This window comes from Acinonyx jubatus, chromosome A3 (assembly GCF_027475565.1).
Source record: "Acinonyx jubatus isolate Ajub_Pintada_27869175 chromosome A3, VMU_Ajub_asm_v1.0, whole genome shotgun sequence".
NCBI lineage: Eukaryota > Metazoa > Chordata > Mammalia > Carnivora > Felidae > Acinonyx > Acinonyx jubatus.
Genome location: NC_069388.1, coordinates 66,304,653 through 66,320,668, shown reverse-complemented (window position 1 = coordinate 66,320,668; position 16,016 = coordinate 66,304,653). Strand labels below are relative to the sequence as shown.

General features: G+C 34.1%; 1 protein-coding gene across 3 annotated transcripts in view; it reads right to left on the bottom strand.

Annotated features, from left to right (window-relative positions):
* The window catches only part of FOXN2 (forkhead box N2), a 66,561-nt gene that overhangs the window by 27,966 nt on the left and 22,579 nt on the right, over positions 1-16,016 (bottom strand). For all 3 annotated transcript variants that reach the window (XM_053200568.1, XM_027072505.2, XM_053200567.1), the window contains exon 2: positions 828-1,378. In XM_053200568.1, coding sequence (XP_053056543.1) covers positions 828-1,364 — 537 coding nt within the window. In that variant the 5' untranslated portion in view covers positions 1,365-1,378. The remainder of the gene's footprint in view (positions 1-827; positions 1,379-16,016) is intronic.

Sequence of the window (16,016 nt, the reverse complement as noted above, 5' to 3'; positions counted from 1 at the left end):
GACTTCCCATCAGAAACTATATAAGCCAGAAGATAGGAGAGTAACATCTTTAGAGTACTTAAAGAAAACAAAAAAACAAACACACCTGTTAACCTAGAATACCCATCTTCCACAAAAAGATTTTTATAAATTCAATGCTATAAGAAATGTTAAATAAACTTCTCCAGGAAAAAAGAACTAATCCAGATAAGCATCAGGATTGGTCAACTTCTCTGTGAAAGGCCAGATATTAAGTGGTATAATGGTAATATGATTTGAAGGTAGACTGTGATAAATTAAAGACACATACTGATAAGTGTGTAACAACCCACCCCTAAAAAAAGAATAGCTGATAAGCCAATAGTAGAGATAAAACTGAATCATAAAAAAAATACTCAATCCTTAAAAAAAACAGGAAAAATGGGGGGGAAAGAACAGAGCAAACAGAAAACAAACAGCATGATCATAGATTTAAATCCAACCATATCAATTACATTAGTGTAAATAGTCTACATTACAATTATAAGGCAGAGACTGCTGTATTGAATAAATTAAGAGTAATATACTGATACAGTTGACAGGAACAGTATAGAAACTAAGAATAGAAAATTAGAATATTAGAAAACTGATTTATGTACCTATAGTAGACTGAAATTCTGTTAGATTTATATAAATATTTAAGAAATTTAAAAACATCTCAAATGAAAGCAAATGAATATAATTAAGCTCAAACTGAAGTAATCATGAGTTGACTATTTTTTGCCTTCCTTTAATTTCCCCATATTTTAAGGTCTCTATGTTAATTTTCCCCCACCTGCCCAAATATAGCAATGTTCATAAACACTGACCTTGCCATGGCTTCTTTCCACTTTCTGAAAACATTTATTCAGGGACAGATTATGTCGAACAGAATTCTTCCAGCCTGTTGGTGCAGTGGCAAAATATGGGAAGCGGTCCAAAATCCAGCTATAAATTTCTTTGACAGGCAAACATTTATTTGGAGAGTGTTCAATAGCCATGTAAATGAGAAGACTAAAGGAATATGGGGGCTTTGAAGTTGCTGATTTTTTTTCTGGGTTCGGATAGCAAGATGGTCCTAAGGATGGCACATCATCTCCCTCTATGTCATACAATGGACTAACAATTGGAAGACCCTCACTTCCGAAGCTGAAGTTTGTTAGAAGATTAGTACTTTCATGAAGCCAGTTCAAGTTTGTGAGTTCATCATCTGCTGACTCACTGTCCACTAGAGTGGCCTTAGGCCTGGCAGCATCAACAGCTTCAGGCAAGCTTCCCATTTTGTAAATCTGGCTTAATCCTGCAACCTTTTCAGCTCCTGGAGTTTCAGCTCTCTTTTCTGGAGTCATTCCAATTACTGGACCCATTTACTCTTACAGTTCTGCAATAAAGGAAACAATTGTCAATCAATATAATACTTAAGATTTTTAAGCTCATGGAAAAAGAAAATACATTTAAATATCACCAAAATCAGAAATTTTTCAATCAATTATACTACATAATATTTAAGCACAATATTTGTGTAACAAAGACATTAAGGTTACAATACAAGGAACAGAGCTTATTTCATGGTATTAGAAATGACTGTAAATAAAATATAGTATTAAAACACCATATGTATGAGTGACATTAAGAAAATTAAATAATTGTGAATACTTACTAAAGTCCCTAGCCCACAGTTATAGCCTAATGGTAATGCTTCTTATTATTAAAAATGAGCAAACTTTCTTTGAATTGTAAGACTTTATAATCTATGCATTTTAAGGATCTATGACCTATTGTAATAGTCATACATATGGCTCAATACAGAAAATAACCAAATTTAAAACATTGCTTAAATAATAATTCCAAATAAACCCTTTCCTCAAATATGAAATATTTATTATAAAGAGATAAACAGTTTCTAATATTTTTATAGTATATCATACTAAAAAGATAACATTTCTTATTCACTAAATTCATTATCACCAAAATTAAATTTACTATAAATTTATTATTTCTTCTGTACATTCTAACATTTTTAATTGAATTCTGTATCATCTCATCAAGTACTGACACTGAAAGGCTGACATTCTTGAAGTAAAATTTGAATTGTAACTATTTTCAAGGAGAAGAAAGAAAGATATTTCTAAACTACCCTTTTTTATTTCTATTTTCTCAAATGTCTTTTGTTTTGCTTTTGGAACATACTTCAATACAAAAAACTTATGATGGGAGAATAACTGACCAAAGAGAAAAGTAATAGACCTAAGGTGCTATTTAATTCATTTTCAATGGTTCATAAAAGTACCCTACTTACGAATTCAGTGAAAAACCTTCCATGTCTTCCTAGTCTATCTACTTATGCTTATATAACTGAAATAAGAGAAGTATCTCCAGAGTTTTACTTTACTTAGAACAAAGCTGGCAGGTTACGCTAAGAATTATGAAAAAGATTTTATATGTATAACACTCCTATCTGGATTCTGGTAGCTACTAATAGATGTAGTCTCAAAGCACTTAATTATCAACAGCATCAGCTAATATTTTGGGGGCCAGATGTTGTGCTAAACACCACAAACTATATCTCAACCATCAATTAAACTCTCTATATAAAGTAGGCACAATTATTAACCCAATTTTATAAATGAGGAAAATGACTCAGAGGTTAAGCATCCTGTTTTAGCTTACCTGATCAGTAAATGGAAACAACAGAATTTAAACCCAGAAAGACTGAGTCCTGAACCAAAATTAACTACTACATTATCCTGGTATCAATGCATACACATCACCTGTGAATACCAATGACTCAATCCTATCCATCTTAAATCTCATTATTGTTCTCTCCATATCAAGTTCCTATCTTTCTTACTTACACCTGTATCTAAAACTTGACATATTAAGACACTTTAAAAACAAAAAGATCAAACTATAACAAATATGGTTTCTATTTCAATCAATTATGCAAACCACACATTCATAAACATACACACATCTGTGCATACATGCACACACTATATTTCAGATGACATTCTGTCCAATGTAGCTGACCAAATTATTCACTTTACCACCTAAGTCTCTCTACCAATAGAGAATTCCAAAAATGTGAATGAGAATTCAATGGCTGAAGAATGTCTTGCTTCCTTAAACAAACAAAAAAACTCTCAGCGCTCAACGTTCAAAGAAAAGAATGACTAATTTCCAATGTTCTAACTTTTACCTCTCACCTATATCTCCATTTATTTTCATTTACATATAGAAATAAGAGAGTAGCACGTATCAGTAGCTAACATTTACTGAGATTTTACTATACTACAGATACTATGCTATGGACTTTATAATCTCTACTTACTCTGCATGGCTATTCAGTTCTGTGTATGGCCCTTTCAGCCATGAATTCTGTAATATGTAATTTTTTTACTTTTGTATTCCTAATGAATCTTAACAAAATGTTCAGCATGAATAGGCATTTGAATTATAATTATTTCAAACTGAAATGAACATATAGTCAACATATATGTTTATTCTGTATTTGCCTTTAAGAATTATTTTATTTTAGGAAGAACAAATATTGTTAAAATGTTAATACTACCCAAAGCAATCTACTTATTCAATGCAATACATATCAAAATAACACCAGCATTCTTCACAGAATGAACAAACAATCCTAAAATTTGTATGGAACCAGAAAAGACCCTGAATAGCCAAAGCAATCTTGAAAAAGAAAACCAAAACAGGAGGCATCACAATCTCGGACTTCAAGCTGTATTACAAAGCTGTAATCATCCAGACAGTATGGTACTGACACAAAAACAGATATTCAGATCAACAGAACAGAATAGAGAACCCAGAAATGGACCCACAAACGTATGGCCAACTAATCTTTGACAAAGCACGAAAGAACATCCAATGGAATAAAGACAGTCTCTTCGGCAAGTGGTGCTGGGAAAACCAGACAGCAACATGCAGAAAAATGAACCTGGACCACTCTCTTACACCATACACAAAAATAAACTCAAAATGGATGAAAGACCTAAACATAAGACAGGAAGCCATCAAAATCCTAGAGGAGAAAGCAGGAAAAAACCTCTTTGACCTCAACCACAGCCAACTTCTTACTCAACATGTCTCCAGAGGCAAGGGAAACAAAAGCAAAAATGAACTATTGGGACCTCATCAAAATAAAAAACTTCTGCACAGCGAAGGAAACAATCAGAAAAACTAAAAGGCAATCGACAGAATGGGAGAAGATATTTGCAAATGACATATCAGATATAGGGTTAATATCAAAATCTATAAAGAACTTATCAAACTCAACACCCAAAAAGCAAATAATCCAGTGAAGAAATGGGCAAAAGACATGAATAGACACTTCTCCAAAGAAGACATCCAGATGGCCAACCGACACATGAAAATATGCCCAACATCACTCACCATCAGGGAAATACAAATCAAAACCACAATGAGCTACCACCTCACACCTGTCAGAATGGCTAACATTAACAACTCAGGCAACAACAGATGTTGGCGAGGATGCGGAGAAAGAGGATCCCTTTTGCACTGCTGGTGGGAATGCAAACTGGTGCAGCCACTCCGGAAAACACTATAGAGGTTCCTCAAAAAATTAAAAATAGAACTACCCTATGACTCAGCAATTGCACTACTGGGTATTTATCCAAGGGATACAGGTATGCTGTTTCGAAGGGACACATGCACCCCAATGTTTATAGAAGCACTATCGACAATAGCCAAAGTATGGAAAGAGCCCAAATGTCCATCAATAGATGAATGGGTAAAGAAGATGTGGCATATATATACAATGGAGTATTACTCGGCAATCAAAAAGAATGAAATCTTACCATTTGCAACTACGTGGATGGAACTAGAGGGTACTATGCTAAGTGAAATTAGTCAGAGAAAGACAAATATCATATGACTTCACTCATATGAGGACTTTAAGAGACAAAACAGATGAACAAAAGGGAAGGGAAGCAAAAATAACATAAAAATAGGGAGGGGGACAAAATATAAGAGACTCTTAAATATGGAGAACAAACAGAGGGTTACTGGAGGGGTTGTGGGAGAGGGGATGGGCTAAATGGGTAAGGGGCATTAAGGAATCTACTCCTGAGATCATTGTTGCACTATATGATAATTAACTTGAATGTAAATTTAAAAAATAAATTAAATTTAAAAAAAAGAATTATTTATTTTACAGGTGCCTGGGTGGCTCAGTTGGTTAAGCAAAAGACTTCAGCTCAGGTTATGATCTCACAGTTCATGGGTTCTAGCCCCACATCAGGCTCTGTGCTCACAGCTCGGAGACTGGAGCCTGCTTCATATTCTGTGTCTCCCTCTCTCTCTGCCCCTCCCCTGCTCACACTCTGTCTCTCAAAAATAAACGAATGTTAAAAAATTTTAAGAATTATTTTATTTTAGAAGAAATCCTTAATGCTAGAAAACATCGTAACTAGTAACAATCATAAAACTGAAATTCACTGTTACTATTAAGGAAATGGGAGTGAGGTAAGCCATTTGCCTAAGGTTCTAAAACTAGTAAACAGTAAAGCCAAAATCATAAACTGGGCTAAGTTCAATATTCAAGTTTTTTGTCTAGTAGAGTACGCTCAATCTCTTAAGGAACTTACATTTTTAGCAGTACTACTTAAAACAAATACTGTTGACAGAATAAGATATATATTCCCCTCTGAAACTAATTCAAATGTTTGCAAATATATCTTATTCCTCTGAATAACAAGTTTAGAATAAAGTCTCATTACTTTAAGATGTAAAGCAATATTATGACAGCATATATGCCAAAGATTACACAAACTGTACAGCCAAGCAAAGTTAAAAAATCAAGTACTGACTGAAAGGCTGACATTCTCTTCATAACGTTTCAACGGTGACTGTATTTTCAAGGAGGGAAAAAGAGCTGTTTCTGAACTATCCTTTTAGAATACTTCAGGACATCATCCATTTAGAATACTAAGTCCTGGGGCGCCTGGGTGGCTCAGTCGGTTAAGCATCTGACTTCGGCTCAGGTCATGATCTTGCAGTTCATGAGTTTGAGCCCCGCATCGGGCTCTGTGCTGACAGCTCGGAGCCTGGAGCCTGCTTCAGATTCTGTGTCTCCCTCTCTCGGCCCCTTCCCCGCTCATACTCGGTCTCTCTCTGTCTCTCAAAAATGAATAAAATCGTTAAAAAAAATAAAAAAAAAAACAAAGAATACTAAGTCCACCACAAAAACAAAGGATCTTTTGCCACAAGTCAAATAAAGATATAACTATAAATAGCAAACATATTAGAAAATACCAAACTTTGCCAATAAAGAAACACAAAGCAATTGATAACACATATGGTATGATAACGTATTTAGCACAATGGTTGGTATACAGTAAGCATAAACATTAGACATAAAAATATCAACTTTTGCCCAAATTGGCAATGGTTTAAAAAAATATTTAATACATGATTTTGGGCAAGGACCTAGTGCATTTTAGAATGCTAAATGGTAGTGTGTACCAAGAATCATTTAAAATGTCATACTCTTTGACCCAATAATTCATAGATTAATGGAACAGAATTGAGAACCCAGCAATAAACCCACAAATATATGGTCAATTAATCTAAGATAAAGGAGACAAGAACAACGAGGAAAAGACAGCCTCTTCGACAAATGGTGCTGGGAAAACTGGACAGCTACAAGCAAAAGAATGAAACTGGACCACTTTCTTAAAGCATTCACAAAAATAAACTCAAAATGGATTAAAAACGTAAATGTTAAGACCTGAAACCAGAAAACTAAAAGAAAAAGTCAGCAATCTCTTGGACAGCAACTACAGCAATATTTTTCTAGATCTGTCTCCTCAGGCAAGGGAAACAGAAGCAAAAATAAACAACTGGTACTCTACCAACCTAAAAAGCTTTTGCACACAAAGGAAACCATAAACAAGATGAAAAGGCAATCCACTGAAAGGAAGAAAATATTTGCAAATGATATATACATTAAGGGGTTAAATATCCAAAATCTATAAAGAACTCTTACAACTCAACACCAAAAAACCTCTAAATAATCCAATTAAAAATGGGCAGATGACCTGAACATTTTTCCAAAGACATACAGATGGACAACAGACACATGAAAAAATGCCCAACATCACTAACCACAAGGAAAATGCAAATCAGAACCAGAATGAGAGGGGCACCTGGTGGCTCAGTCAGTTAAGCATCAGACTTCAGCTCAGGTCATGATCTCACAGTTTGTGAGTTCAAGCCCCACATCAGGCTCTCTGCTGTCAGGGCAGAGCCTGCTTTGGGTCCTCTGTCTCCCTCTCTGTCTGCCCCTCCCCAGCTTGTGCACTCTCTCTCAGAAATAAACATTAAAAAAAGAGAGAGAGAGAGAGAAAGAGAGAGAGAGAGAGAGAGAGAGAGAGAGAGAGAGAGAACCAGAATGAGGTATCACCTTATACCACCCAGAATGGCTAGTATCAGAAAGATAAGAAACAACAAGTATTGGTGAGGACATGGAGAAAAGGGAACAGGGAACTCTCATGAACTACTGATGAAATATAAATCAGTACAGCCACAGTGGAAAATAGTATGGAGATTTCTCAAAAAATTAAAAATAGAAGTATCATACAATGGATAAATAAATAAATAAATAAGATATGGTATATATATGCAATATTGCTCAGCCATAAAAAGGAATGAAATCTTGCCATTCGTGACAACATGAATGGACCTAGAGGATATTATGCTAAATGAAATAAGCCAGACAGAGAAAGACAAATACCATATGATTTTACTTACATGTGGAATCTAAAAAACAAAACAAACAACATCAATAAAGAGAGAAGCAGACTCACAAATATGAAGAATTGGTAGTATTAAAGGGAAGAGTATGGGAGGGATAGGTAAAATGTGTAAAAGGGATGAAAAAATACAAACTTCCAATTATAAAATAAATAAGTCACAGAGATGAAAAGTACAGCACAGGGAATATAGTCAATAATATTGAAATCTACTTATTGTGATGAGCATTTTATAATGTATCACTTGAATCACCGTGTTGTATACCTGAAACTAGCTTAATATTATATGTCAACTATACTTCAATGAAAAAAAGTCATACTTTGACCCAATAATTCCACTTATAAATCATTTCAGTGAAATAATCCCACATAGGAAAAAAAGATTCTCTCCCTCTCCTCCTCCTCTTACACACACACAAACACACACACACACACACACACACACACACGTACACACGTTCACTGAAGAACTATTAAAGACAATAGAAAAGTATAAACAACTTACACATTTTATTATAAAGAAATAGCTACACTGAAATACATCTACTCAATCTAATATTTCGTCATTAAAAATGATTTTCTTGAAGGCTATGAAGTAAAAACAAAAAAACTTATTAAAAACATGAAAAAGTAAAAATACATAAAAAGCTAACAGTGGTTTGTAGTAGTAACTCGGTAATTGTTTTCTTTTTTCCAGTTTTTTTAATGCGTTTATTACTTTTATACCAAAAAATTAAAATACACTCAAAGGGGAAAAGGTTGGGCTAGATTACTTTTAGTTATAGTATTTCTACTTCACAAAGAATCAAATCACAAAAAGGTCACGGACATATCAAAGGCTTCAAATCAAAAACAGAAGTTAGCTCTTAAATTCAGTACAGCCTATTCTATTGCCAAGCTTTTCTGTAAAACAAATTAGCTCACTGGTAAATAGGGGAAAGATTTTAGTACAATGTGAAAATCACACTGGTTTGTAAGTGATCTTTTACAAGCCTATGATTTTGCAGTACTAAGAAATAACAGCTGAACCCAAAATAGGCTAACATAGTGGAAAGCTGCAAACTGCTGAGAATGCAGTATTGTACACAATTCTCATTCAACCCATGTTTTTCCTCCCAGCACAGTTTGGCCACATGCATTTTCTTGGAAGTGTTAACGAGCTCCTCTCTCCAAATTTTTATGCATTTTACCCTGGCCTGCATAACCCTGTAGCTTCCACCCTTCCTTGCATGCCTTTCCATCAGGCTATTTTCATCTTTTTTTTTTTTTAATCCTATTTTGTAGTGTTTATTTGTAGTAAGTTTAATATATCTTTAAAAATATCTAACATACTTATTAAGATTTATTTTTGTTAGTGTTCTGATTATAAAACTTCACACTTTTAGGTGAATTGGCACAATATTTAGTGTTTTCACAAATTCATAGTATATAATATTACAACAGAAAGACCTATGTATTTCACACCCAAAATTTTTTTTAAAGCTTTTAGTTTTGTTTGGATAATTCTAGTTTTATGAGAAAGTGCTTCTTAAAATGAACTGAAACCATTCAGTAACAGGTCATTAATAATGAGCATGGAAGTTTGCTTTTTAAAGCAGAACAAGTAAAGAAATACAAGGAAATCTGGGCTAGTGATGTAACGTTTCCTTTTATTAATAAAAATAATACCTCAACAAACCACACATAACTGTTACACATAATACATGTCACTCAAAAAAGCATTTAGGGGGGCGTCTGGGTGGCTCAGTCGATTAAGTGTCTGACTTCAGCTCAGGTCATGATCCCACGGATCATGGGTTTGAGCCCCACATCAGGCTCTGTGCTGACAGCTCAGAGCCTGCAGCCTGCTTCAGATTCTCTGTCTCCCTCTCTCTCTGCCCCTCCCCTGCTTGTGCTCTGTCTCTCTCTCAAAAATAAATAAACATTAAAAAAAGCAATTTAGGGCCAAGAGACCAAGATGTGGGGTTTGAAAAATGTACTCTAATTTCTCAGGACTGTAACTAGCATAACCCAAGTAATAAATACATCCACTAATAAACCAATTCCTAAAAGACACTGCTACAAAAAAAGTAGGTAAATGTACAAGACAATTTTGCAAATTACACATTTGTATTAAGACTCCAAATCTTCTACGTTTCAGGAAAAAATTGCGTATCTTTAGCGAAGAATTTAAAAGTGGAGTTCAAACAAGCCCATTACAATCACTCTGCAACCTCTGCCTAAAGGTTCACTGTGTAAGGCCATGACAGGATCTCAAGAAGAGGGCTCAGGATTAAAAGGTATAATTTTTTCACATTGTACAGTTCATGCATTTCTCAAAGATAACTAATAGATATCTGTATGTTTCCATGTTATGTTCAATATTACAGTGATATTCTACTCTGGAACAAGAAAAATAAAACTCCATATTGGAATTCTTGGATCATTTCCCAAAAGGTTAGAGGAGAGCACTTTTTTTAGGTCAGTATTAACAATGGTCTGAGAGAAAAGGCTTGACAGAGCCTAGAGAAGGGAAATTAAGAATTTTGAGTATTACCCTGGTATTAGGGGTGCTATACTGATAGCTCTTTTGCCCAAAATAACTAAGAAACCTCCTAAATACAAAATGTTAGTTATTATCATACAGCTTTTTTTGATATTTGTCCATGTTTTTAATTGACTGTATCACAGACTAGGCAAACAAAAACATTTTTTTTCATAGTTTTACCATGTTAGGATCCCTAAATATTATGTTAGCCCTCTATGTTCTTTAAACATCATGTAAAACTTAATTGTACTGAAACTTGTTCCCCCCCCACCACCAAATTCATTAACCTTATAGCAGCAGTAATTCATTTTTACAGATGACTGGTATTCTACTTTATGAATATACCAAAATTTATTATACTCTTGAGGACAATTATTTATGTTTGAGGCTATTACAAGTAGCATTGCTATGGATATCCTTGTTCACATCTCCTGGAATACAACTGCCAAGAACTTTTCTGGGGTACACAACTAAAAGCAGAATATATTGAGTAGAATTATTGGGTTACAGAATATTCTTCTCTTCAACTTTCACTGGTCATGACAAATTGCTACCAGCAAGATAGGTGTACTCTGCTCCATACACCCATTAAAAATTTTTTTTGCCAACCTGATGACTATGAAATTTCATCTCCTTGTGTTTTAATTTGCATTTCCCAGATTAATAATGGAAGCTGAATATGCAGGTATTCCTCGCTTTTCAAAATTCTTATTCCACCACTTTGATTCTACAAAAGACCTACATTAGTACCTGTCAAAGAGGACTTTCGCTTTTAGGAAAAGGCAAAAAGTGAAAACAGCATTCAGTGTTTGTTTTGAAGTGTGCATTAGAGAGATGGCCCACACCTCCAGCATGGAGAGTGGTACTGGCAAGCTGCTTCCCTAGGGGAAGGAACTATACTTAGCACCTCAGCATCAGGCTGCCATAGCTTTGAAATGTACCTGTGGGCTTCTGTGCTTTCTCTGGATTTATTTTGTGCATCCCTTGGCAATATGTGTCCTAAGGCATCAAAAAAGCCTACGAGAGGTTATTTTTGGGGTTTAGGAATGTTCAAAATTTTTCCATATAAATTAATGGTAATTGCTTCTTCACTTTACACCATTTTGGCTTCCTTTCTTATAACTGTTGTACTTGGTAGCAAGAGAAACCTGTATGTAAGAAACTTCTACTAATTGTCTAACTCATTTATACTGTTTGTGCACTAATCCTTATGTGTGATGCAAATATCTTTCCTTAGTAGATGGTTTGTCTTTTTAGTCTATTTATTAGTTGTCTATAAACGAAAAAGTTCTTTAATATGGTAGAATTTATTAACCCTTTCCTTTATGGTTACAGTTTCTCATTTAAGAACTCCTTCCCTACATTAAATTCATTTAAGTTTTATCCTATATTGTCTTCTAAAAGTTTTATAGTTTTTGCCTTTCACATTTAAGTCTTCAATTCACCCAAAATGTATCTCTGTATTTTTATTCAACTTTTACATATGGATACACAATTGTTCCAAGTATAATTTATTAAAAAATTTTATCCTTCCTGTTGGGGGAACCAATCTGGCATTGGCATCCCTGAACATTTTTACTGGATATGTGGAGAATGAAAGGTCTTAAGTGGGCCATTTCTCAGGGTTTGTGTTTGCTACAAGCACACTTGAGGGATGACCTAACATCTCCCAAAGAGCAGTTCAAATTCTACTAACATTTCTTCTTTCATTCATGAGTTATTTAGAAGATTGTTTCTTAACTGCCATATGATTTTTTTCTCTTACTGATTTCTAACTTAAATGGACTTTAGGATACTAATCCTTTGAAATTTGTTGAAACTCGTTTGGCCCAGGATGTGGTTGATTTTTATAATGATTTGGCTGATGTTTCCAGTGATTAGATGAAAGAGATGTCCACTGGATTAAGCTTGTTAATTACTTGTTAAAATTTTCTATATTTGTACCAATTGGGGTGGTGGGGGGCTGCTTTCTTTATCAAATACGAAGGAAGATATATTACAATATCCCATTATGCTGGTGAAATTACTCCATTTTTCCTGGTAGTTCTGTTAATTTAGCTTTTTTTGTGGTTACAGTTATTAATTAGTTGCATACAAATTTAAAGCTATTATTCTTGCAAAAATGAAACATTTACCATTTCACATCAATTCTTTTCCTTTAGTAATTCTACTAGTTTTAACATCTATTTCAAATGATATGCCAGCTTTCTTTCCACTAGTATTTACCTGGTATATCTTTTTCCATCATTTTACTTCCAACATTTTTTTCCTTTTGTTTCCTTGTAGTCTGTTTTAAACCCCATAGAGCTGAACATTTTAAATATAAGGTGTAGATATACTTGTATTTACTTCTAACACCTTATTTAGTGTTCTCTAGGTTTCTCTCTCTTTTTTTTTTTTTTTTTGCTTTATTTTTTTCCCTGGTTCTACTTTTTACCATCAATTAGTTTGGAAGTTATATATTTATTTCTATTACTAAATTGTTACCTTAAAATTTTTACCATGAACACTTACCAAAATCCAAAGTCACCTTTAATTTTCTTCTGAGTAATAAAAAGATCTTTTGAATACTAGCTTTAATCACCTCCTCCTGGTTTATATAATAACTGGTATTTAGTAAGTAACTAAAATAACTGATACTTTAGTTCTAGTTTTTATTATTTATAGTCAATAATACTGATAAATTATATTACTTATAATTTTTATTAATTTACCCATATACTTACCACTCTCTGATTATTCCTTCCTGAATCTCATACTTGCTATGACCATTTTCCTTTTATGTAAAAAGTGGTCTGCTTTTGAACTTTCATATTTTATTTATCTGAGCATGTCTTTATTTTGTCCTTGTTTAAGAATTCTAGGTCATAGTTGTTAGATTTATTTAAACTGAGTATATCATTTCATGGCCTTCTGCTTCCATTATTATTATTGAAACCTGATATTCCTTTAAAGGTGTTCTGTTTTCTCTTAAAAATTTGCCCTTTATTAACCTCTTCTATGTTTTCCATTTTCTTATCTCTCTGTTGCATCCTGGATTTCTTCAGATGCATATCTTTCATTGTATCAATTTTTCTTCAATGGGATCTCCTTACTCTATCTTTTGAATTTTAATTTCAATTACTACATATTTTTATTTCTAGAGCCAGTGATTCTTTACAAAATGTTTGCTCTTTTCCTCATTTAACCTGTCATTGAACACATTAAATGTACTAATTTTATATTTTACATCCAATAATTCCAAGCTGTGAGCTACTAACAAGTCTGATTCTGCCTATTTTATATTATACTTTGTTTCCTTAGATGGTTTGTAAATTTTTATTAAAAGCCACTCATTTTCATTAGAACTTCATCAAAAGCAACTCTTTGATGATGATGACTTGTGTTGCTTCTGTCCGATTCCTGGGAATAGTAACAATACAGTATCATTTAAAATTCTTAGCTTGAGATTTAGTGTGCATTCAGGCTGCAAACGTGTGATAGCTAGTTTGTGGTTACCAAATTTTCAGTAGAGATATTATTTTCCTGTTAGCATCAACACTCTAGAAAATAATTATCTTTGTCGTCTCTAACGACACAAAGGGAAAGAATCCCTAGACCGCTTTTGCATTTGGAGGGTATAGCCCTTTGGGGCTCCACAGTAATGGAGAACACTGTTTCCTCCTAGGTGTTTTAACTTGGCTGGATCTGGCTTTGCTTCCACAAGGGTAAGAAAACATAAAGTCACTTGATTTGGTAAATACCCTCAAGGCAATAGCCAACTTCAGCACTCAGCTTACCTCACTAGGTTTCCAATTAGTGCTCAGTCTAAAAATTCTTTACTTTTGTGCCAGAGCACCGATGCATTTTAGCCAGCATTTTAAGTTGTCAGCAGAAAGGCTGGTCCCCTGGACTTACTTTGCCCCCAACCTTATTTTGCCATGCCAAGGTCCCCAACCTTACTTTGCCATGCTGTTGGAAACAGAGGTTTATATTAGTTCCTGATGGCAATATCACTAAACTACATTATCCTGTATCTTAGAGCACTGTTTTAAATTCCTTCTGCCTCAACACACTTGAAGAATCTGACTCACTCTTCTATCAATAAGAATTGCTCACTGTGACAGTGATTCCCTTCTAGAAGTAAGTAGAAGACATTTCCCAGGAGGTGGAAGGTAGTTATCAAAAATTGTGCACGTTTTTTTTTTTTTTTTTTTTTTTTGGAGGGTGGTTCTTCTCATCCCTTTTAAAAATCATATTCTTTAAAGACAGGATGGAGTGCCTAGGTAGCTCAGTTGGTTGATCATCTGACTCTTGATTCTGGCTCAGGTCATGATCACATGGCTGTGGGATTGAGCTCCATGTTGGCCTCCGTGCTGAGTGTGGAGCCTACTTGGGATTCTTTCTCTCTCCCTCTGCTCCTCTCCCCTAGTCACACACACTCTCTCTCTAAAAAATAAAAATAAGTAAAAAATAAAATAAAAATAAATATAGGAAAGATATCTTAACCCTTTAACTATGATTCAGGTTCATCATTATAAACAGACTTGGTAAAGAATATTTATAGGGCTGTTCAAGTACATAGGACTATTTGCCACTTTATCAGTGTTTCTCAAATCAAGGTGTCTGATGGATATATTCCAGGGGCCCATAGTTTTGCAAATTTTCATTCTGTGCTTTTATTTCAGAGTATAAAAATGTATTTTAACCATTTTCAAAGGGAAAAATGAAAGACTTATTTAAAAAAAACTACTTCAGGAAATGATGTCAGTGATTCTTAAAATAGGATCTATAATTTTTTCTTTAAGGGATCCACATATTAGTCAATTTGAGAAACACTGCTCCACGCTAAAAGGCTTCACTTTGCTATGCTTGAGTTACTAGATTAATCTTCTTAGTTCTATATCCTTGTTCTCATTTGTACCACACACACTGTACCTGATTGATCTCTTATCTGAAATCCTTGAGGGCAGATATATTTGAGAATTCAGAATATTTTGGAGTTTAGAAAGGAACTACAATGCAAATATGATATGTTGTATGATGTGTCAGTGAGGTCTGAGGCAGTACCCCATAACAAACATGTGGATATTTCTGTAGCAAAATGTAGATTCACATTGAGAGTAAATAAAGACTATCAGTAGTCTTACATCAGTTCATATCAGGTTTTGCTACTAAATGGGCCAAGAGAAAACTTTGGTTTTCAAAGCATTTTGGATTTCCTAAATCATTAATATGGAATTATAGTACCATTGTCAACTATAGACTAGAAAGCCAAAATATTCTTTTTAATTTAATTTTTTTTTAACATTTATTCATTTTTGAGAGACAGAGAGAATAAAACATGAGGGGAGGGGCAAAGAGAGGGAGACAGAATCCAAAGCAGATTCCAGGCTCTGAGCTGTCAGCACAGAACCCAACGTGGGGCTCGAACTCATTGACTGCGAGATCATGACCTGAGCCAAAGTCAGACACTTAACTGACTGAGCCACCCAGGCGCCCCCAAAATATTTTTATTACAATTTCATATAAGATCACAGTAAGATCAATAAGTGTAAAGAGTTCACCATAAAGTGCATGAATTTAATGCATAAACTTTGTAATTTTCCCCCCAACTATTTAAGAATCACTTTTTGTCTATTTGTGGTTTAATAGTTGAGGATACAAAATAAGTAACTTCCTGTTAACAGGAAATATATATATTACGAATTGTAAAATGT